The sequence below is a fragment of the Typha latifolia genome, chromosome 1 (genome assembly GCF_019914945.1).
Source record: "Typha latifolia isolate L0001 chromosome 1, TyphaL0001v2, whole genome shotgun sequence".
Classification (NCBI taxonomy): Eukaryota; Viridiplantae; Streptophyta; class Magnoliopsida; order Poales; family Typhaceae; genus Typha; species Typha latifolia.
Genome location: NC_133086.1, coordinates 20,878,404 through 20,898,828, shown reverse-complemented (window position 1 = coordinate 20,898,828; position 20,425 = coordinate 20,878,404). Strand labels below are relative to the sequence as shown.

Below are 20,425 nucleotides of genomic sequence, written 5' to 3'. Positions count from 1 at the left end.
ATGGAGTGATTTATCTTACACGTCATATACATAAGATCAGTTGACTAGTTTAACCAAAAGTCTCTCACATCTCATCCATCATGCCAGGGGAAATAAAGAACCGTCACTTTGTCCTTTTCCTTTCCTCTTGCCTTTTGTCAAATCCTGGACTGTGGATATAATTCTCTACCTCTATTTCATAATAAACGGTCGCGATACGTCGTATGATCTTGACCATCAAATGTGCACACGGTCAATCAATCCGAACGACCTGACCTTCCTCTAATATATTACTATCTGTTTTCATGTGAATTACAATTTCTCTCTCTTTTTCTTCATCCTTTTGCTTGGTTCCGGAAGTTCCGGTCATGCAATGAACTCTAGGAAGAGAAAGACTTAGTCTCCCTCCCATCCCGTTAGAGGTGGCGCAATCGTTTGGGCCCTAAAGAATTTGGCGGGAGAGTAGTTTGTTATCCTTTTTAGCTAACGCCAGCAACCAATGGGAATGGGAGGTAAAACAAACAGAGAACAGCTACCAGCCACCTCGTCCCCTTCCATTTCAAGCCATATGCTCCCTAATTCCCAAACTCCAACTCCTCTCCTCACCGCCCAATTCGCCCTTCCTTCGTCGCATCTCTCATGACAATTCCTATCGAAATTTCCTCCGAATTATCCACCAATTTAGCCTTTTGGGTTGGATGTCAAGTCACCATTCCTCCCAGGACATGACGAAATCTAGTACTCCGGACGATTCTTTCAAGAATGACAAAAAGAAAAAGGTATCTAGCATCCAAATTATAGTCTTTATGTATATGACGTGATTAATGTTTGATAACCTTCAATTTTGCATTTGCTTGTGTTGTGTTTAGTCCATATTATCAAATATTTTCGGTAAGAAGGGGAAGAATGGGAGGAGCTCCGACGACGAATTATTCTCGAGTGATATTGTGCTAGGTATTCCTTAACAATTCATCTCCTTTTCTTTTCCACCTTGAGTAGATAATTTTTTTTTTAAAAAAAAATCTAGAGAGGAGGTACGCCGCTAAAAGGAGCTTCTTGGACGCATCTCCTGTGATTCATAAAAGCTTTTCAGGTGGATTAACAATTTTACCACTTGTTTCGTGCGGTGCAATTTGTGTTCATACTTTGAAAATTTACTAATATGATGTATATATATACATATACATTATTTCTTTATTTAATCGTGTTCAGATAGGAATTGTATGTCTCGGATTGAAGGGCTAGATCTCTGCACCTTTGATCGGCCCAGACGACAAGTTGTTGAAGTACAACAGCATAGGTAACATAATAGTCAATATGATTCTTGTTGCTGAATTATAGCTAAGGTTTTGAAATGGTCAGAACTTTGTATAGTTATAAAATGTTTCATGTTTCAGGGTATTTGTGGGGACATGGAATGTTGGAGGAAAGCCTCCTAACAATGGCCTCAACTTAGAAGACTTTCTGCAAGTAGAAGGGTCTTCTGATATCTATGTCTTAGGGTAATCTTATACTTATGTAATCCAATTGACTAAATCAAAAGTTGTATTTTGTCTTCCTTTCGTAGATAATTGTTATGCATAGAGGAATATCTTGAGAGATTTCTTATGTCTGTGAAAGTCTAAATTCAAAAGATTAATTTATCTACACAAGGATAGTCGATGTTTCCATTGTTGATCCAATTTTATTTCCATATAAAATAAGATCGAAGGAAAAATGCTTTGATCTAATTTATCTCATGCGTTCAAATCTTATCACCATGGAGCAGCATAACATAGTGTTCTTTCCTCTCTTTTATCTTCTTCAGGTTTCAGGAAATAGTTCCTCTGAATGCAGGAAACGTTCTGGTCATTGAAGACAATGAACCAGCCGCGAAATGGCTTTCCCTCATCTACCAATCCCTCAACAAACCTCGCGATCAATCATGGAAAGACGATTCCTCTGAATCAAACAGCGGATCCAAAAACAATAACAAAGATTCCAAATCCGCAAGCAGCGGCCTATTCTTTCAGAAACCATCTCTCAAAGTCCTTAGTAAGAACTTCCGCGCCGATAATCAACTAGTTAAGACCTGCAACTGCAACTCTGAGTCATCAAGCGTGCGCCGCAGGGCGAGAGAGCTGAGAGAATTCATGTACAGAGTTGAGTCTACGACCGACGAAGATTCTTCGGTAGTGAATTTCACAGGACAGGATCTGAGAAATAACATGAACTACTGTTTGATATCAAGCAAGCAAATGGTAGGACTATTCCTTTCAGTGTGGGTGAGAAGTGAGCTAGTGCAACATATTGGACACTTGAGGGTGGCTTCTGTTGGTAGAGGAATCATGGGTTGCCTTGGTAATAAGGTAATTGCAATAATTCTTCAATCCAGCTTCATAGCTAGTGCAAGCTATAGCTTTTTTAGTACCTAATGATAACTAGTTATAATGTAGGGGTGTATAGCAATCAGCATGTCATTGCACAGGACAAGCTTTTGCTTCGTCTGCAGCCACTTAGCTTCCGGCGAGAAGGAGGGCGACGAGCTCAAGAGGAACTCCGACGTCGCTGAGATACTCAAGAACACGCAGTTTCCGAGAGTTTGCAAGATTCCAGGATACCGGATTCCTGAAAAGATACTCGATCATGAGTAGGAACCCATTCATAAATTTTTTTTGGGTTAAATTTAATATCAAAATTCGGGACTAAAGTGTTCGATCGCTTAGCTGAAGTTGCATTGGTTTCATTTGCAGTCGAGTTATATGGCTAGGTGATTTGAACTACCGAGTTGCGTTAAGTTATAATGAAACGCGAACTCTACTGGAAGATAATGATTGGGATGCACTCCTGGAGAAGGATCAGGTATATGAATTAATCTAACTTAACTTTTGGTTCCTTATATATATTAGGACGCTAACACATTGTTTTTTTTTAAAACACAGTTAAAGATAGAGAAAAATGCAGGAAGAGTATTTAATGGGTGGAAGGAAGGGAAGATCTACTTCGCACCCACGTACAAATACTCGCATAACTCTGATGCTTACGCTGGAGAGACCGTAAAATCTAAGAAGAAGCGTAGAACACCTGCATGGTATGTTATTAGCATAAACTAACTTAGGCTTTATTGTCGAAGTTTGGCTCATATTAAGAATTTCAAGCTTAATGTGAAATTTGAATGCCAAAGTCCAAGAGACTTTGCTTTCAAATGGTCTCACAGGCATTCAAAGGCTCTTCTGCGTTTTAGGATAGTTTTCTACGGGCATTCAAATACCTCGCAAGTTTTTTAAAGCATAAATTAGCTTTATAAATAAAAATATTAGGTTCTAGAGTTAAAATGTTACGAGAGAAAAAATATAAGAGAGTTAGCCACCATTATATTAAGGGAGATTAGAATTAAGAAAACTATTTCTATTTGGATTTGCATAGTGGATTGAAGATTATTCCTACTTGTGAATGTAAGCATATCGCCGGATTGCTATTTCTCTACTATTAGCATTATATTTAAGTTTTTCCTAAATTGATTGCGTTTGTTAGGTTTGCTTTCACTACCTTTTACCCATTTAGCTTTAAGCACAATATTTATTGGAATGAATCATAATTTACATTAATGAAACTTTATCGTGTCAAAATAGGTGTGACAGAATCCTTTGGTATGGAAATGGCATAGAGCAGCTGCAGTATATAAGAGGCGAGTCGAGATTCTCGGATCACAGACCAGTGTGTGCAGTGTTCATGATTCAGGTCGACCTGAGCAATGGGAGCAGAGGAAGAAAGGGCTACTCCAGTATTTATTCCAGTATTGGTACAAGAGTCCCATTTGATGAGATCATACCTCAGAGGCACAGCTTCTATGAATTCTAAATGTTCATTAAGATGTAGAAACTCTGGGATGTGTACTCATGTCCACAAGTTGTTTATAGCTCTTATTGCGTACTTAATAAGAAACGAATAGTTATTTGACGTCTATTGAGAAACACTTGGAATGTTGGTCTGAATGTCACCATAAAACTCAAAAAAATTCCCTTTTATCGACCGGTAGGTATTTCGTTTACTCAGCAACTGAACGACTCTCGGTAGTAAACCAAGTTTATTATGAAAGATGATAAAATAATTGTAATTGCTCTTTGAAAACACGAGATTGGATACTTGATTAATAGGATAGATAAGTTTTCACATCAGTTACAACCAGCAGGTCCACCGTAATAGAACATTTGATCGTCAAATGCAGAAGCCTTGTAGCAGTCTTCTTTGTCAGTTGAAATACTTACATCCTCTTCCCAAGGCTCATAGGATTTGCCCTCTTCATCAAATAATTCAATGCGTTCGAAATGCGCTGCTTTTCTTTCACCTTCACTAGGAAAATGGCCGCTCCCCATCGGAGGGCTTGTTTCATTCTTGGTGAAGGTCACAGTTCCACCCCATTCAACCATTGTTGCAGTTTGAGCTAAATTCGTAAATAGAGTTTTTGGCCAATAGCCTACTAGTTTCTGGTTTCCTAAATCATCTCGGTATAACGACCAATCACCAGTATATTCATCCTGCCATAGGAAAAAAGAAAAAGAAAAAAATCATTACTAAAATGATGATAATCAAGTATCTAATATCATCCTGGAAATTTAGGATGCGTCAATTTAAAACTCAACCTTCTTTATAGTGAGAGTGATGTAGCGTTGCTCTCCATCGTAAACAGAGGTCGGGATTAGCTCTGCTCCTGGGATGGAATTGGACGTATTAGATAGTACAAAACCGGGATTACATTCAAGGTTAAAGCAGTCTACAGAGCCGCCCACCTACAAGTTAATCAACACATCAGTAAGTTAACCATTGCTCTGATGTTAAGAGGGGGAAGGAAAAAAAAAGTACTTTAGATACTCACAGACCAATACGTGAAGAAATGAGCTTTACTATTCTTATAATAATCGGGATCTATCTGCAATATCACCACTCAATTCTGATATAAGATCTATATATATCTATCCAATTAATTGCATGTTGAGAATATAGGAAATGATACTAACTTACGTGCACTCCAGCTGCAATGGTATTATCGACAAAATCCACGATGTTCCGAAGATAAATCGCTGCATAACTTGCCTGATGGCCCTTTACATCAGGCAAATCATATACGTTTATTTTAGCCGTAGTACCATGATAAGTTCCGTCTAGTGTCTGATACCCAGCCCTCTGCAGACAAAATTAAAGGGAAATATAAAGATATTATATTGTTGAAGAATCCAAAACTTAAATAAGGAAACTGGATACTGAGTTTGTAAATAAGAGTACATGCGCGATAATGTCATTGGCGTCTGTGATATCAAGACCGGATGGTTTTGCTGCTAGGCTGATCGAACGATGGCTTCGGATTGCATCTCGTCCTTTAAGCTGTGAGGAGTAGATTTGTTAGTTCTCCTCCTATCGTAACGTATGCAGATCACTAGGTTAATGTGAGACGTTTTGTACCTGTTTAGTTTTGACAAGGGTGGTCCGGGACTCCACGTCTTCGTTCTCTGCGAGTAATCTTCCATTAACTTGGTGGAAAGAAACAAGAGAGAGCCACATGAAAGGCAAAAGCATTAGCCTTTTGTTTGCCATTGCTGAGAGATGGTCGCGGTTTCCAATGCCGACCAGTTTGCCATGTAAATCTTATTTATGAGGACTAGCGTGCTTCTATGAAAACTTGTTTTGATCTTTCTTTTTATGCTGTGTCTGGTGACAGGATATCTCGCTCTTGGGCTGATCTTTTGTCACCAAATAAATATATGTCTTATAAGTTATAATCTTCTGCCATAACCATAATGCCCTTTATTCATAGTTAATGGTAGATGCCTTGTAAAGTAGTATCTTCTGTCAAAAATAGTAGCAAGATGCCTTATAATGTCATATAATCTTCTGCCATAAATAATAACAAGACTAGATCGATTCTATTTCAATTTTAATATTTACCAAACAGATGAAAATATGCAATAGAACAGGATATTTTGGCCAAAGGCTGAAGGAGAAGTGTTTGCCCATTTAGCCATTATTTACGTACCGGAGATCGGTAATTAATAATTATACAGAGAAGAATAGTAGACTCTTTTGACGACACGAATGGGGTGGATTAGTTGTTAGCTTCAGCAAGAATGAAACAAGTCCTCCCGATGGGAAGCAGGTCATTTTCCTATTGAAAAGTGAAGGAAAAGCAGCATATTTTGAAAATATTGAATTATTTGATACAAAAAGTAAAACCTATAAGCCTTTAAATGAGGACACGGATCTTTCAACTGACGAAGAAGACTTTCTTTGTCATAGAATAGAGAAGATTAGTAGAATCTCTCTTGATTTCCTAACATACCAAGTGACTTTATTATAGTAGGTAGATCCAGTACGAGAAGCAAACAGACAATTTCCTCTCGTGCAGTTCTCCGTCAGCCTAAGTCGATGTTCCAGATAGAGGCATGCTCTTGCACAGGCAGCATGTAACCATCGAACTCCATACCATAAGGTCCATGATGGATCTCCTCCTTATGACTCCCAAGCTGCATTACGTCCATTGCCATGCCCTGCTCCAAAGGCAAACCAACTCCATTGGCATCTTTGTCACCACAATGGGCACTAGAGTACAAGCTCATGAGCTCGTTAATGGAGCTCAAATCCTCTTCATCAAGGCCTATATCTGGCAAGTCCACGCTAACCTCAGCAGATCCTCCTCCATCACTTCGCGCGTACTTCTCCTTTTTGTCATGATCACCAAAGTCGGACTTCCTCTTGTCATTGCTACTGCGAGAAGTCTGCGTCTCCTCACGCTTGGACTCCTCCTCTGCTGCAGAAATCTTAAGGGAAGTGTTAGCCAATTGCACTAATGCCTCCTCCTGGTTAACAACTTTTGACCACGTCTCGGTTTCCCTAGCGCTCATCTTACTCTGTAGCCTTTTAGATTGCCACACTAACGTCCTCATTTGATCAAATTTAGGGCTCATATGCTTAATTACTGTCGTCAATAAGCTAAGCTTCCAGGCCTTTTTAAGATCGTGAGGCTTCCTATAAGGTGGTGGGCCTTGGGCATAGGCCTCACCTTGCAAGCCCCACCAGGGCTCTTCACCAGTGGGCCACCAAGGTGGGGCCAAACCCTCGTCTAATGGGAAGCTCCTCTGGGGTGGGTTGCAGTGCTGGAGTAGAGCCGAGAGGAGGGACCCGAGTGTGCTATCTTGCAACTCTTGGAGGTGGCGCAGTGATGAATGAAATACTATCTCACTCGGTTCAGTGCCTAAGCATTCGGTAATAGCCGGCGGCGCGTTCCGGTCAAACCGGACCGTCTCGTTCCACCACGTGCGCAAACTCTCGGACGAGCCGGTGACGGGCAACCCCTTCTCGGGGACGATCCCGTACACGAAGCCACGTGCGTTGCAAGCCTGCATCATCTTGAGCATGTACTTGAGGACCCCGTCTTGGGCCCGGAGCATCATCTTGCGGCGAGACCTCGCCTCGGCCAAGGAGCGCTCGGTGGCGACGTCAATCGACGTGGTACCCTCGTGTTTGTCACGTTCGCTGAGCTTCTCGAGGAGCAGCTTATCCTTCCACATGCGCTTCTTGAGATCGAGTATGTCGGCGGACTCCCAGCCCGACTGGATCGGATCCACCTCGTCTTCGCCAATGCCCAAGTCTGTGCGGTGGTTTCGTAAAGCTGAGGTGACCATGGCTAGCTTCGCCTACTCCAATAATTAACTTAATTTGAACCTCTCATCGTCCTACGATGCCCTTCTATATAGTGAATAGTGAATACCCGACCCCTTCGGAGAGGTGAAGGGTCAAAACAATGAACAGAAACAGTAATATATTGCATGGATGCCAATGCGAGAAAGACAGAATTAAGAAACTTTTTGTACAACGTGTTACTACCTGCAGGGATCTGGAAATTAAGGATGAGCAAATTTATGTCTCAGAGATGACGTGGAGTTACGCATGGATGGCATGTAAGTCTTTTCCAAACTTTTTATTGGAAATTATCCAGATATTCTTTTACCCGCGGTTCCCACCGTTTTAAGTCGGCCCGTTGGTAGGGAGGCACGAGCGAGTTGTTTGCTTCGAAATTAAGTTATTGAAATTCGAAACAAAAATCGAGCTGAAATTTTAGTTTCGACTTAGACTAAAACTCGCTGCAAAATACAACTCATTTTAGTCTATTTAGAGCTCAATTAGTTCTATATATTTACTTAATAATTGATTGATCAAACTAGTTAGATGTCTTCCACTAGTGGTTGCGGGATATGAATCTAGATTCCGATCTAATTAAAAATATTAGCTAAATTAAAAACAATAGCAATCTAAAGGGTAAATTAGTTATTAAATTTTAACTGTCGGTATATATATATGTGTTTGTGTGTGTGTGTTATAAATAATCAAGCTATATTGAATTAAACCTGAGCGAATTAAGTCTTGCTTTTATTTGATTCATTTATATTCTTAGCTTAAACTTTGGCTTAGTGTTTGACTTATTTATTACATAAGTTATTTAAGGAGTTGTTCTCAAATAAAATTTTAAATAAAAAACGAGTCAGTTCGATAATGAGCTAGATTGATAGCCCTAACCTACAAGTGCTCTAGTAATCTCCCTATTTATTTGTAGAATAAGTTAAATACTAATATAGTTATTCATTTATTTCTTTATAAACTTTTATAGTGTATAATGATTACAAGTGGTGTGACATAAGTTTGAAATCATAGTTTATCAAAATAATTTTTTTAAAAGTAAAATAATAATTAATAAATATAAAAATATTAGATAAAAATAAGAAGAGAAAAGTAAGTATTACTATACTAATATTAAAATAAGTGATTCTCTATTTACTATACTTTTACAAAAGTGCTTATATCATAATGAAAAATATTTATTCCGCATGTGAATCCAAATTACGAGGTTCTCTAAACTCATCCTAGAAAAAACTAGATAAATAATCCTAGCTCTAAACTTTTCTCATCTAATGTGAAAACAACTTTTTTTTTTAAATTACAAGAAACACTCAATAGAGGTTCTCTAGTTTATGTAATAAGCGGGCCTATGTATATATATATACATCAAAATGACAAAATATCATAGGATATGCTTTACCTTTAAGGGCTAACAGTAAATCGACAGTACGCTCCCTTGTTTTCTCAACGAGGAGTATCGGTTGACATGCAGCGTTGTTCTCTATGCTAACTACCGAACAGACCCCAATAAGAATATCCAAAATCCTCTAATCCACCATAGATGATAACTACCATCCAATTCTATTAGTAGGACAAAGCCAACACGTACATAGTTCTTCTATAAGCTTCCAGTTGCCATTTAAGAATCCAAACGATAACCCCATGCATTCAACTTTCTACCATCGTCTCCTCCTCCTGACCTTCTTCTGCAACGCGATCGCCGGAAGGATCACCACCCAAAATGACAGCAACTCCATAGGTGAAATCCCAAATGCCACCGTCCTCCAATCTCTCGACGATTCAGAAGACAACCATCCAAAAGAGAAATCCGATTGGTTATCCAAAACTATTCCATTACCCATCTTTATATTCTTAGTTGTCTCTCTAGTGCTTGCCCTGCTATTGACCATCTTTGCCTTGTATAAGAAATCAAAAAAGATAAAATTAGCAAAAGAGGAGAACCAAAACGCAAAGAGTGACAGAGATGATGATCATGACGTGGCAAGTAGTACTGAAGAGAAGAGGCCAGAAGTAGGAGCACAGCAGGGGAAGCTAACGTTTGTGAAGGGTGGTGATCTCGGTTACGACCTCGACGACCTTTTGAAATCCTCGGCCGAGGGGCTGGGAAAGGGCAATTTTGGAAGTTGCTACAAGGCAATTCTTGATCACGGGCGTATACTAGTCGTGAAGAGGCTAAGAGATGTAAGGCCGCTTACTAGAGAAGAGTTCGCCAAGCACGTCACGCTTCTCGCCTCCATGCAACACCCAAATATATTGCCATTGGTCGCCTTCTACTACTCACCTGAAGAAAAGCTTTTGATCCATACTTACGCAGTCAACGGAAACCTCTTTGATCGCATACACGGTAAGTCAATCAGAATTTTTGCATTTAATTTTTTTCTAATTTAAAAGTTCAGATCATTAAATACAGGGTGCCGATCTATGAAATTTTGAAGTCGATAGCTTCTAACTTAGAATGTTCATCATCGATCACTAATTAGCGGAATTCTAGTACAGGGGGAAGAGGGACTAATAGAATTCCATTCAAATGGAACACGAGATTATTTGTAGCTCTAGGCGTGGGTAGAGCAATGGAGTTCTTACACCATAACATGGTAGGGCCAACAACGTTGATCCCCCACGGCAACTTGAAGTCATCCAACGTTCTTCTCGACGAGAACGACGTCGCAATGGTATGCGATCATGGGTTGACTTCCTTTATCTCGGCGTCGCTTGCGGAGCGTAGGATTGTGGCCTACAAGTCCCCCGAGTACGTCCACCGCCGCTGCAAGATCTCTCGCAAAGCCGACGTGTGGAGCTACGGCTGCCTTCTCCTCGAGCTCATCACCGGTCGGCCCTCGGCCTATTCGGCTCCGAGGGGGTTCGAGGGAGTGGAATTGTATAGTTGGGTGCAACGAGCTGTAAGAGAAGAGTGGACGTGTGAGGTGTTTGACAGTGAGATCTCAGTGCAAAGAGGTGCAGTGAAGGGGATGTTTGAGTTGCTGAAGGTTGCATTGAGATGCTGCGAGATTTCGCCGGAGAAGAGGCCTGAGATGGGAGAGATTGTGAAGGAGGTGGAGAGGATTCAGAGTGGAGATTTTGGTGCAGAGGAGAATTATTCAAGTGAACGGTCCTCCGTTGACGAGTCTCTTTCATCTAATTAATGGGTTATGGTGGGTTTTAGTGGCATTTTCTTGTACTGTTTTGTGTTCAATTTCTTGGTTTGAAACTTTTTGCTTTGTAAGATACGGCAGCAATTATTGTATATACGGATCTAAAATATTGTCTCGTTTATGTAGCCTTATGGTTGTTTAGCTTTGTAGACTTCACTAAACTCGGTGGCCTCGAGATTTCAGAAGCCAACCCATCACAATATTTAGTCGCCTAAGCTTTCTCGTCACCGATTTCAAGTATCAGTCGCAGAATTTAGAACTTGTTTATTTCAAACTCTCCTGCTTTAAGCTGGCATACAATGTGAATGATCTCTGTAAAGGAGAGGTGTGATATTAACTCATCTCACTAGGAATGTGGAATGTGATGATAAGTCTGAATGCGACTTTGTTCTCTGACTACGATTAAAAGTTTCAGTTGTCTGATTCACATGTAGGATTGGCAGAAAATTGAGTTGATATTGCCCAACCGATGAACGACAATCGTCGAGACTTGAGAGTTATCTTCTAATTGAAGCTAGCTAGTTAGCAAGAACTACTCTCATGGATTCCTTGTGTTACTTTTTAAAAGTTAGAGCATGTCTTCGACGGTTCATATATACTCTCAAATTAGTTATGCTGACAGATTTCAATTTCACAGAAGATCATTTGATATATGTTATTGTGCCATTTTTTAATTGAAAGCACTAAGAAAGTGAGGTCTTGAAGATAGACTGTTGTTGAATTTGGGAGGTAGGATATGTTCTTGGAATATTTTCGGTGCATGTTCTCCAACTTTTATGATATTTTTAAGAAAGTAAGATTCCGAGTTTAAGTAGTGCATGCTGAAGGCAATAAATTGTAAGGGCTCTCTGAGCTTCAAGTCATTCAAGGTTTCTGTTGGCAGCTTCTCCCAGATGGCATCAAGTAAACAACTCTCTACGAAATATGAAGCAGATTGCCAATATCTCCACCATTTCTTTTCTGGTAATTATAGTACTTCCTATCTTTTGCCACATTGTTGATAGCTTAGTTTAAGTCTTTTCTTTAGAACAACTTGCTGTGATTTTATTACATTCAAAAGAAGTAATCAAATACCGATCAGGCGGAGCTTTAAGCATTTGTAGATTATATAGACATTCAATAATTGAGATCTTAATGGAAGTATAATTGTTGATCATTTTTTGTGCAACATCAGGCAATTCCGGCTCAAGCAATGCAAGAAGAGTTGTGGAAATCTTTACTCAAAGAAACGTGGAAGAGCTAAAGCTCATTCGTGGGACTTACTATGGTCTCTATAACCATGACCTCCTTCACCTCCTCTCCCGTATGAAAACAACACTTGCAGTAAGTCTTCCTAATAATAGTTCGATATTCAAGAAGAAGCATATCAAGCCAAGATGACACTAGCTTGATCGTTATCCAATACATGCAGAGGGTGGCATATCTTCGAGCTTGCGAACCTTCCAATCGAGATGCCGAGTTGATAAGAAACTCACTTTTCGGAAAAAATCTGGACCTAGACGTGCTCATCGAAATTGTCTGCACTCGTTCTTCCTCAGAGCTCATCTCGATCAAGTTAGCATACCATGCTCGATACTACTCTGATCTTGAACGCGACGTGTCCTCTAAAACAAATGGTAACATAAAGGAGGTAAGTTATTTTTCTTAACTGTCATAAGATATATGTTAAGTGAAACGAAACTAACTGTTTGATTTGTGTCCTGTTAGATTCTTCTAGCAGTCATGAACTCAAGCAAGTATAGTGGAGGCAAAGTTGACAAGTCTATGGCAATGTGTGATTCAAAAACGCTTTATGAAGCAATTGAGAGTGGAAAATACATTGACCAGAGGTGCATCACTTTGCTACTGAAGCAGAGAAGCAGTGATCAAATGAAAGCAATTCTCTTCTCGTACAAGCAACTCTACGGCCAGGAGTTCTCGAAGTTCTTGAAGAAAGACAAGTGCGGAGAGTTTGGTAGGCAGCTCCGGGTCGCGATTCGATGCATTCAGTTTCCTGAGAAGCACTTTGCCAAGCAACTCCGCAAGACTCTAAAGAATTCAGATGCTTGTGAGGTTATAATTCGAACAATTGTGACCAGATCAGCAGTGGATATTAAGCAAATAAATGAAGCTTTTACTAAGAAGACTGGGTGGACACTAGAAACTCTTATAAGGAATGAATTCAACAACAGCAGCTCTCAGAATGATAAGGTATTGTATGACTTAGTTGGTGATATCCTTGTTGCACTTGTGAAACATTCTCGAAGAGTTCATTAGTGGATGTTTAAATTAATTGAGCTATTGGAATGAATCTGTCAGATGTATTGAGTTTGATATCAGAAATTTCTTAGATTATTTACCTCAAGTAAGAAAATGATCAAGATTTCAAACTTCGATTAGGATTAGGATAGCAAGAGGAAAATGATCAACGAGGGATCAGTTTTGTCAGGAAAGCAGAAGGGGTATATATCATAAGAACACGCAAAAAGGAGGAGATTTCCTTTCCAAAAGGACCAAAATTACCCAAGGGTGGGGCTAAAACTAAACTAATGATAGTTGTTGGTCTTTAAACGTACGCTGGTATGGAATCAATCAATCAATCAATCAATCAATCAAACAAACAAACAGCACTTCACCCATCACAGCCCTGTTGATTCGTGATCCCAGTACCCACTTAAGAGTTGCATCACTGTACCGCACCTGGTGCACCCAATACTCCAGCGCCGTAGATGAATTTACAGATGTACCCCTTTCTCGTTAGAGCAAGGTCGACCTCGCAAAAAGAGCCATTATTATAATAATAAATAGAGAAGAGAGACGTTGAGAAACCCTAGGGGCACTTTTGTCATGGGATGTTCCAGCTATGATCCTTAAAACCCATAATTAATTAAGGATTTAATTATAAAATTAAGCCAGGTGCTCTGGTGGGGGCCATTACTGGTGCTAGTAATAGTACCATAGTAGCATTGCTCCTCTTCTCTAATTAAATGAAATGCTCTCCCAGATGGAGAACACAGTGGAGAGAGCGAAGGATTAGGATTTGGGTTTGTTCCTTCTTCTTCCAAATCTTTTCCTGCCTTCACTTCTCTTGACGTGTTGTTTATTTTTCATTTTCTTTTGAGAAGAGAGGAGAGAGAGAGAGAGAGAGAGAGAGAGAGTGATTTTGGGGTCATCTCACAGCAGTCGAGGTGTTCTTTCTTTCTCTTGCTCTTTTCTGTGTCTATTTGTTTTAGTGGCAACTTTTTCTTTGCCTGGTTTGTCTTTTATCTCATCAAGCTTTCGCTTTTCTTGCTCTTCCTGACGGTTGATGTTCTTGGCTAGAAATGAGAGGTCGAGAGGTGGCGCTTTCCCTTCTATTTGGTCTTTTTCTCTAGAGGTTTTGCTTAATGTAGAGGAACTCAAGCGGGATACTGGAGTTTGGTGTGTGGGAGAGTGTGAAGAGTGGGGTTTTGAGGTAAATTTTCTGGGTTCTGGGAATTTGTGGGGTTTTTGGCTTGGAAAAGGAAAAAAAAAGAGGGAGCTTGGCATTGGGTCTTGTGGATTGTGAAGGCGATTGGTTGAGGCTACGAGCTTGATGTGGGTTTGAGTTGGGTGTTTGGGCTTCGGAGGGGTTTCGACTGCCATGCTTGAGGAAAAGAAGCTTCTTGGAGAGGAAGACATTGTCGTGTCTTCTTAACTTGAGGGGTTCCTTAGAAGATAGTGCTTCTCTTTTGATTATATTTGTTTGTTTAACCTTCTGAGGTCGTTTGCTGAATTGGGTTTTTGATTTGGGATACAGTGTTTTAAATTAGCCGGAGGAGTTGAATTTTTGAAGCAGCGTTAGAAATCGAAGGCCTTTTAGTTATGGATATCCCATGTCCGGAAGAAAATTTTCAATGATGGATTAAGAGGTTTCATTGCAAGATAGATTTCTAGTTCAGAAGATAGAGTTTCAACTCCAGAAGGTAAATTTCCGTGACGAGCTTCAGTTATCTTTCTGTGGAGTAGATAGAGTTTCAAGTCCTGAAGATGAAGAACATAATGAAAGAGAGGCTGTAAAGAAGTTTCATGTGATGGGTTGCTCATACTCAAAACAGGATGGCAATGCAGCATTGCGTCTCTGCAAAGAGCGGATGCAGTATATTCAGCAAGCAATTGATTCAAGGTATGCTCTCTCAGCGGCTCAACTGTCATATGTGCAATCTCTTCGCAATGTAGGTAGTGCTCTAAGACAGTTTGCTGAGGCTGAAACATTGATTGAATCATCATTGTCAACTTCCGAACCTGATAAATCTCCATCCCATTCTTCTTATGCTTCGCCTTCTCCTTCCCCTATTGCTAATCATGTCAGTTCACCATGCAATGGAGGAAGTCCTTATACTCCTCTTTCCAGTATTAATTACATGCGGACAACAGGAACCGCTTCCGTGAAGGTTACAGTTAATTCAACCCAAAACAACTATTGTGAAGAGGGATCATCTCCTACTTTTCTTTTCCCTCCACCACCCCCCGACGTCGATTCGTCCTGGGACTTCTTTGATCCCATTGATAGATCTGATAATTCAGCGGTCCAGAATGGTGAATCTGGTCGAAATATAAACTTTTGTAGATTGAGGGGTTCAGGACATTTGAATGAGAAGGAAGTGAGTCCTCCAATTGAAGAGGAAAGGGGATCATATCGGAAGAATGAGGAAAAGAAATGGGACACTGGGAATGTGAAAGGAGTTGCTCAAAGCAGTGGTTACTCGCAATTGCAGAGTAATGGTGGTGGCGGAACAAAGGTTGCAGTATTACATTCAGCCAATGGCAATATCTTGGAGAGATCTGCTGATTTGGTGGAAAAGAAGGTTGCCCAGGTTGGAGGGATAAAGCCTGCATTTATTAGTGCTAACGGAAAAAGTGAAGCTTTGGGTAATGTTGCGTCATCCAACCTTTCCAGGTCCAAGAGAGAAAATGTTGAGATGAAGGAATCATCTAATGCAAGGGAAGACGCTTCTGACTTCATAACTCATAGAGCTAAAGATTTGTTTACCAGTATGAAGGAGATTGAACACCGTTTTACTAGGGCAGCAGAATCTGGCCATGAGCTTTCAAGAATGCTGGAGACAAATAAGATTCGCCTGAGCATTTCTTCACAGACAATAGGTGAGCATATCATATACACACACACACACACATTTGCAGTACTTTGTTTGATACATTCATACTTCATGCTAGATGTTTGATAAATCTTTTGTATTGGCAGGGAAATCTTCAACTTCTCAGTTTCTATCAGCTTTTCTAACATGTTGCAAGGCAGAGAACACTGCAACACATGGTAGGACGTGTTAATAACTCTAGAATGCAACACTTTTCTTTGAGTGAAACAATCATTCCTTCAGAAATATGTTCATCACTTCGAGACATATTCTATTCAAAAGCATGAGTAATGAATTGCTCCTGATTTCAAATGTTTCAATTTTTGTGTAGAACTAGACCAGCCTGTTGCGAAGGTTATTACTTGGAACCGCTCAGTGTCGTCACAATCATCATCATCCAGAAATCCTCTTATATTAACATCAAAGGATGACATTTCAGAAAGTTGTAGTGATTTTGTTGAAGATTTTTGCATGATTTCAGGAAGCCATTCGTCAACTTTGGATAGACTTTATGCATGGGAGAGAAAACTTCATGATGAGCTGAAGGTACCATGAAATACTATGATTCTTGCATTTAATTTACTTGATATCTTGAAAAAAGAAGTCATTGCAATTTTAAGACTGTAAAGTGCCTTTGATTCTGTATATGTGATTGTATTTTTTAAGCACAATGGAAGAGAAAAATTTCTGCTTATACTCTCTTTAGTGAGACACTCTAGCTTGAGACTAACAATTTTTTAATATTCAATATGGAGAAAAACTATCTTGGTTGATAAGAAATAACTGAGCAAGTACTTTGTTACTTGGATCTATAGTTCAAGAAGACCGGAAGAGGACATCAAACATAGAATCTAAGAAGATGGTTAAAACTTTAAATCACTACACTATGAATGAAATGTCCAATCATACACTATGAATGAAATGTTGGCAACTCGGTACCTAGAAAGGGAAACAACATACCCACACATTGATGATGATGTTGCCCACTGGATTTTCTAGAACTGATAGAATAAGTAATTCAGTAAGAGATGGCGTTCATGTATTTTTAGTTGCATGGCTTGATTGAGATAGTTAGGGAGCATGAAGATTCTATATAGTATAAAAACGTCTTAAGTAACTCTGTTATCTTTGTCATTTGTAACTCAACCTGTATACTGTAAAATTTATTTTGTTCTTCTCAGTTGATCAGAACTTAGTAACATAAAGAAAAGTCATTTCTTTCATGAGTTGTATCTTCTTTATATTCAATTATTGTAGTGAAAGATTATTGTTTACTTCAGATTGCTCCTTTTATATCATGCATTTTATACAGTTATCTTTGTGATATCACTAGAATACTGTGCTTGAAACTTGTTCTGTAACTTCTTAGGCTAGTGAGTCCATTTGGAAGGCATATGATAGAAAATGCGTCCAGCTCCGACACCAATTCGCAAGGGACTTAGATGTCCATGTGATTGACAAGACTCGGGCTGTTGTAAAAGATCTGCATTCACGACTAAGCATAGCCATTCAAGCAGTTGATTCAATTTCTAAAAGAATCGAGAAGTTAAGGGATGAAGAATTGCAACCCCAACTTATCGAACTGATACAAGGGTATGATTACATTTATCTTTTGTTTAGTCATTCATCATTACTAATGAAATGCATCCTGCTGAGAGGTCTGCTTACTAACACTAATTACTCGATGTGATTTTTTGCATCAAATTCATAAAATTCTGATTGATTTATGTTGTCAAATGAGATGAGAAAAGGAATAAACACATGTTAACTTTGAAAACACATCCTAGTGTGCGAGGGTCTTGCCAATGTGGTCTGGGAAGGCAAAATGTAGCCCGCCTTACCTTTACAGATAGAAAAGAGAAACATAATATATATATATATATATATATATATATGCATGTGTGTATGTATGTATGTATCACATGAATCAAATTGTTTAACTACTAGGGATGCCAACACCATCGAGCATGCATTTGCATACATATTTATAATGGATAGCTAACTTTCCTTTGATCTGATGAACCTATGTATCCAAATTCACTTTACTTAAAGGAGAGGGATTCTTCCCCTTGTAAATTTTATACACATGTTTTCCTTGGACTACTTAATCACATGCTTTATCAAAATTATATCTAAAGTGTAATACTTAGCATATAAAATATGAAAGCATAAATGTTGACTCATTATCTTTACCTCCTCAATTATGAAAGCATATACTTACCTCTTATAATATCTAATCGTAACACTTAGCACTCCTATATAAGGATGAATATTAGCACATTTTAAATAATTTAGGGGGGAAAGTGATACTAGGACAAAATTCAGGAGCAAATTGTAACTAAACCTATTATATATTGTGCAATCTTACTGTTTTGGATAGCCGCTATATCTGACTATGCATGCCATTGTATCTGCAAATGCAACCAGCATGTTCCACACTACTGGCAAATGGTTCTGTGTTTAAGATACATTAGATTAAGAACACTTGTCTAAGCACATGATTTTACTCACTGTAACATCAAAATGGATTCAACTTTGTGCCAGTGTATCCCATGGCTGTAACTTGACACTTTTTCCTGTCATCATAATGTCATTTGTGAGAAGCCAAACTTATTTAAAAGAAAATCTTAACATTCGATCCTGTCAAACTGTCATATTTTGCATCATGGAAAACTTAAGTTTTTATAAATTAAATAATTTTCTTGATTTGCTGTTATATGTACTGAACTTCATTTGTTAGAGTCCAAGTGCACTACAACCTGCATCCTTTCTGAATGATGATAGGCCTTTTCCATTGGCTGTCTCAAATGTCTGCCTCAAGACAGTTTCTGCAGATCCTCAAGTTATTAAAATTCTTTAATTAAAACAAGTTCAGCTCAGAACTACTAATAAGTGCCTTTATAAGTCTTTTAGTGTATGTTTTGTGCCACAGTATACAATGTTGTGGCACTCTCCATCCCTGCTCTTCTTTTCCTGTTACATTGTGTATGAAGTTTTACAATAAACCTGGCAACACCCATTTTAACAATATGTCCTCTCTGCAGGTTGATCCGTATGTGGAAAGTTATGCTTGAAACTCACCATGCACAATATATCACTATTTCACTAGCCTACCACGCGAAAAGCTCATCAGTAGGACCACCAAGTGAGGCCTATAGACAAGCCCTCCTAAACCTTCGCAGTGAGATTGACTGTTTCAGCTCTAGCTTTTCAAATTGGGTTGATGCGCACAAATCCTATGTAGAAGCGCTAAATTCCTGGCTTCAAAAGTGTGTCTTGCAACCCCAAGAGCGTTCTAGGGGAAGGAAGGTTACCTTCTCCCCTCGTAGAGCCCGTGCTCCTCCCATATTTGTTGTTCTGCGTGATTGGTCAACTGGAATCACATCACTCCCTTCAGTTGAGGTCAATGATTCCATAAAATGCATTTCATCAGACCTTCATGGATTATTTAAGCAGCAGGAACAAGAGAAAGAAATCAAAAGGGAAACTTCTAATATCAAAGAGACAGACTTGAAGCAGGAGAACAAAGAAGTGGATAAGTGTGAGATAGAGTCGAAGCTGTGCAACTTACGGGCTAGCCTGACAAGGATGTTTGAGTGGCTGATAAAGTTTGCAGAGACCATATTGAAGATTTATGATGATGTCAAACAAGAAAGCGAGAAAGCTCGGGCTGCTTACACATGTGATGGAATGAGGTAGCATGCGACAGCACTATAATTATCATTGTAAGTATTAAGTATTAGTACTCGAAAGAACATGGAGATGGTGCTGACTTACTACTGCATCTTTTGTGTGGCAAGATTCCAAATCTTTTGAGGTTCCCATACTCTTAAAGCTACACCATCATGTGTTTTACTGGCATAGTATTGAGGCTGACCTCATGTGAGGGCATGAAACTGACGACATATTGTCCAGATATTGGTGTTGATTGGTCATCATAGCCATATAATGACAGTTTTTTTATCTTTTGAGGGGAATATAATCACCAAGAGTTGGAACCTCAATCATAGCCATTGCTTTTATCAAGAGTCAATTTCTTGGAGTCGTCCACCTTTTTGGAGAAAAGCAGTTCCAGATAATGAAATGCAGCACAGCTTTGACAGTAGTTTGAAAGTGGTTGCAAGAGAACAGCAGTTACTGTGAGTTCTACAGCGCTTATCTCAATTAGGACAGGAGAACAGCAGTTATTTTGCTATTTGCAAGTGTAGTTGCCGGGCACCAGCAATGATCTCCACTGGTCAGCAAGGCTTTCAGAGTGCAAGGCTTTTAGATTATTAAATATTGCATACTGAGGAGTTTTTCTGTGTCGCAATGCTAACAGAGAGTTTATATGAACATGCAAACAAACAACTCTATTTAGTTGGATTGACATACTTGAGCTCAGAACTTTCGAATGTTTCATAATACCTGCAGATATTTTTAATTGTATTGAAGCAAAAGTACAGTAAAACTAATAAATGATTATAAATCGAACGTTTTGAGTTTTTTAATGGCAGCATCAATGTAATCTTGAATTCTATGCGGGCATCA

General features: G+C 39.2%; 6 protein-coding genes across 11 annotated transcripts; 4 read left to right on the top strand and 2 right to left on the bottom strand.

The window, feature by feature from the left end:
* The first annotated feature begins 325 nt into the window (after positions 1-325).
* Positions 326-3,916, top strand: LOC140780267 (type I inositol polyphosphate 5-phosphatase 5). Of its 2 annotated transcripts, XM_073125687.1 has the most exons (10): positions 326-758; positions 849-933; positions 1,007-1,072; positions 1,192-1,279; positions 1,377-1,481; positions 1,787-2,327; positions 2,415-2,608; positions 2,712-2,820; positions 2,901-3,049; positions 3,591-3,916. In XM_073125687.1, the coding sequence occupies exons 1-10, from the start codon at positions 678-680 to the stop codon at positions 3,817-3,819; spliced, it is 1,647 nt and encodes a 548-aa protein (XP_072981788.1). In that variant the 5' UTR covers positions 326-677; the 3' UTR covers positions 3,820-3,916. The 2 variants fall into 2 exon arrangements, with proteins under 2 accessions (XP_072981788.1, XP_072981789.1); XM_073125688.1 differs by lacking the exon at positions 1,007-1,072.
* A 217-nt stretch (positions 3,917-4,133) lies between these two features.
* Positions 4,134-5,550, bottom strand: LOC140797068 (protein neprosin-like). The gene is made up of 4 exons (XM_073150377.1): positions 5,419-5,550; positions 4,981-5,142; positions 4,602-4,748; positions 4,134-4,496 (listed from the first exon to the last, which is right to left on the bottom strand). Exons 1-4 carry the CDS (start codon positions 5,548-5,550, stop codon positions 4,134-4,136), a joined length of 804 nt encoding a protein of 267 aa, XP_073006478.1.
* Positions 5,551-6,365: 815 nt separating this feature from the next.
* LOC140796994 (putative ETHYLENE INSENSITIVE 3-like 4 protein) lies at positions 6,366-7,634 on the bottom strand. The gene has a single exon (XM_073150275.1). The coding sequence runs from the start codon at positions 7,632-7,634 to the stop codon at positions 6,366-6,368; it is 1,269 nt and encodes a 422-aa protein (XP_073006376.1).
* A 1,654-nt stretch (positions 7,635-9,288) lies between these two features.
* Positions 9,289-10,790, top strand: LOC140796912 (leucine-rich repeat receptor-like protein kinase PXC1). The gene is made up of 2 exons (XM_073150153.1): positions 9,289-9,991; positions 10,144-10,790. The coding sequence occupies exons 1-2, from the start codon at positions 9,289-9,291 to the stop codon at positions 10,788-10,790; spliced, it is 1,350 nt and encodes a 449-aa protein (XP_073006254.1).
* Positions 10,791-11,680: 890 nt separating this feature from the next.
* LOC140802143 (annexin D6-like) lies at positions 11,681-13,071 on the top strand. The gene is made up of 4 exons (XM_073157587.1): positions 11,681-11,762; positions 11,974-12,122; positions 12,211-12,429; positions 12,507-13,071. The coding sequence occupies exons 1-4, from the start codon at positions 11,693-11,695 to the stop codon at positions 13,053-13,055; spliced, it is 987 nt and encodes a 328-aa protein (XP_073013688.1). The 5' UTR covers positions 11,681-11,692; the 3' UTR covers positions 13,056-13,071.
* Positions 13,072-13,724: 653 nt separating this feature from the next.
* LOC140780484 (uncharacterized) lies at positions 13,725-20,385 on the top strand. Of its 5 annotated transcripts, XM_073126073.1 has the most exons (7): positions 13,779-13,966; positions 14,100-14,232; positions 14,557-15,902; positions 16,003-16,074; positions 16,227-16,441; positions 17,265-17,488; positions 18,940-20,385. In XM_073126073.1, the coding sequence occupies exons 3-7, from the start codon at positions 14,831-14,833 to the stop codon at positions 19,592-19,594; spliced, it is 2,238 nt and encodes a 745-aa protein (XP_072982174.1). In that variant the 5' UTR covers positions 13,779-13,966; positions 14,100-14,232; positions 14,557-14,830; the 3' UTR covers positions 19,595-20,385. The 5 variants fall into 5 exon arrangements, with proteins under 5 accessions (XP_072982176.1, XP_072982175.1, XP_072982174.1 ...); XM_073126075.1 differs by lacking the exon at positions 14,100-14,232 and having other exon boundaries at positions 13,725-13,822; XM_073126074.1 differs by lacking the exon at positions 14,100-14,232 and having other exon boundaries at positions 13,758-13,966.
* The last annotated feature ends 40 nt before the right edge of the window (positions 20,386-20,425 follow it).

Excerpts from the sequence above, each read along its gene's own strand:
- LOC140780484 (XM_073126075.1), top strand. The coding sequence starts at position 14,831 with ATGGGTTGCTCATACTCAAAACAGGATGGCAATGCAGCATTGCGTCTC. Across the intron at positions 15,903-16,002 it reads CATTTCTTCACAGACAATAG|GGAAATCTTCAACTTCTCAG; the intron begins GTGAGCATATCA and ends TTGTATTGGCAG. Across the intron at positions 16,075-16,226 it reads AGAGAACACTGCAACACATG|AACTAGACCAGCCTGTTGCG; the intron begins GTAGGACGTGTT and ends ATTTTTGTGTAG.
- LOC140780267 (XM_073125687.1), top strand. The coding sequence starts at position 678 with ATGTCAAGTCACCATTCCTCCCAGGACATGACGAAATCTAGTACTCCG. Across the intron at positions 934-1,006 it reads CTCGAGTGATATTGTGCTAG|AGAGGAGGTACGCCGCTAAA; the intron begins GTATTCCTTAAC and ends AAAAAAATCTAG. Across the intron at positions 1,482-1,786 it reads TCTGATATCTATGTCTTAGG|GTTTCAGGAAATAGTTCCTC; the intron begins GTAATCTTATAC and ends TATCTTCTTCAG.
- LOC140797068 (XM_073150377.1), bottom strand. The coding sequence starts at position 5,550 with ATGGCAAACAAAAGGCTAATGCTTTTGCCTTTCATGTGGCTCTCTCTT. Across the intron at positions 5,143-5,418 it reads CCCTTGTCAAAACTAAACAG|AGGGCTGGGTATCAGACACT; the intron begins GTACAAAACGTC and ends TTTTGTCTGCAG. Across the intron at positions 4,749-4,980 it reads CCATTGCAGCTGGAGTGCAC|GTGGGCGGCTCTGTAGACTG; the intron begins GTAAGTTAGTAT and ends ATTAACTTGTAG.
- LOC140796912 (XM_073150153.1), top strand. The coding sequence starts at position 9,289 with ATGCATTCAACTTTCTACCATCGTCTCCTCCTCCTGACCTTCTTCTGC. Across the intron at positions 9,992-10,143 it reads CCTCTTTGATCGCATACACG|GGGGAAGAGGGACTAATAGA; the intron begins GTAAGTCAATCA and ends ATTCTAGTACAG.
- LOC140796994 (XM_073150275.1), bottom strand. The coding sequence starts at position 7,634 with ATGGTCACCTCAGCTTTACGAAACCACCGCACAGACTTGGGCATTGGC.
- LOC140802143 (XM_073157587.1), top strand. The coding sequence starts at position 11,693 with ATGGCATCAAGTAAACAACTCTCTACGAAATATGAAGCAGATTGCCAA. Across the intron at positions 11,763-11,973 it reads TCTCCACCATTTCTTTTCTG|GCAATTCCGGCTCAAGCAAT; the intron begins GTAATTATAGTA and ends GTGCAACATCAG. Across the intron at positions 12,430-12,506 it reads CAAATGGTAACATAAAGGAG|ATTCTTCTAGCAGTCATGAA; the intron begins GTAAGTTATTTT and ends GTGTCCTGTTAG.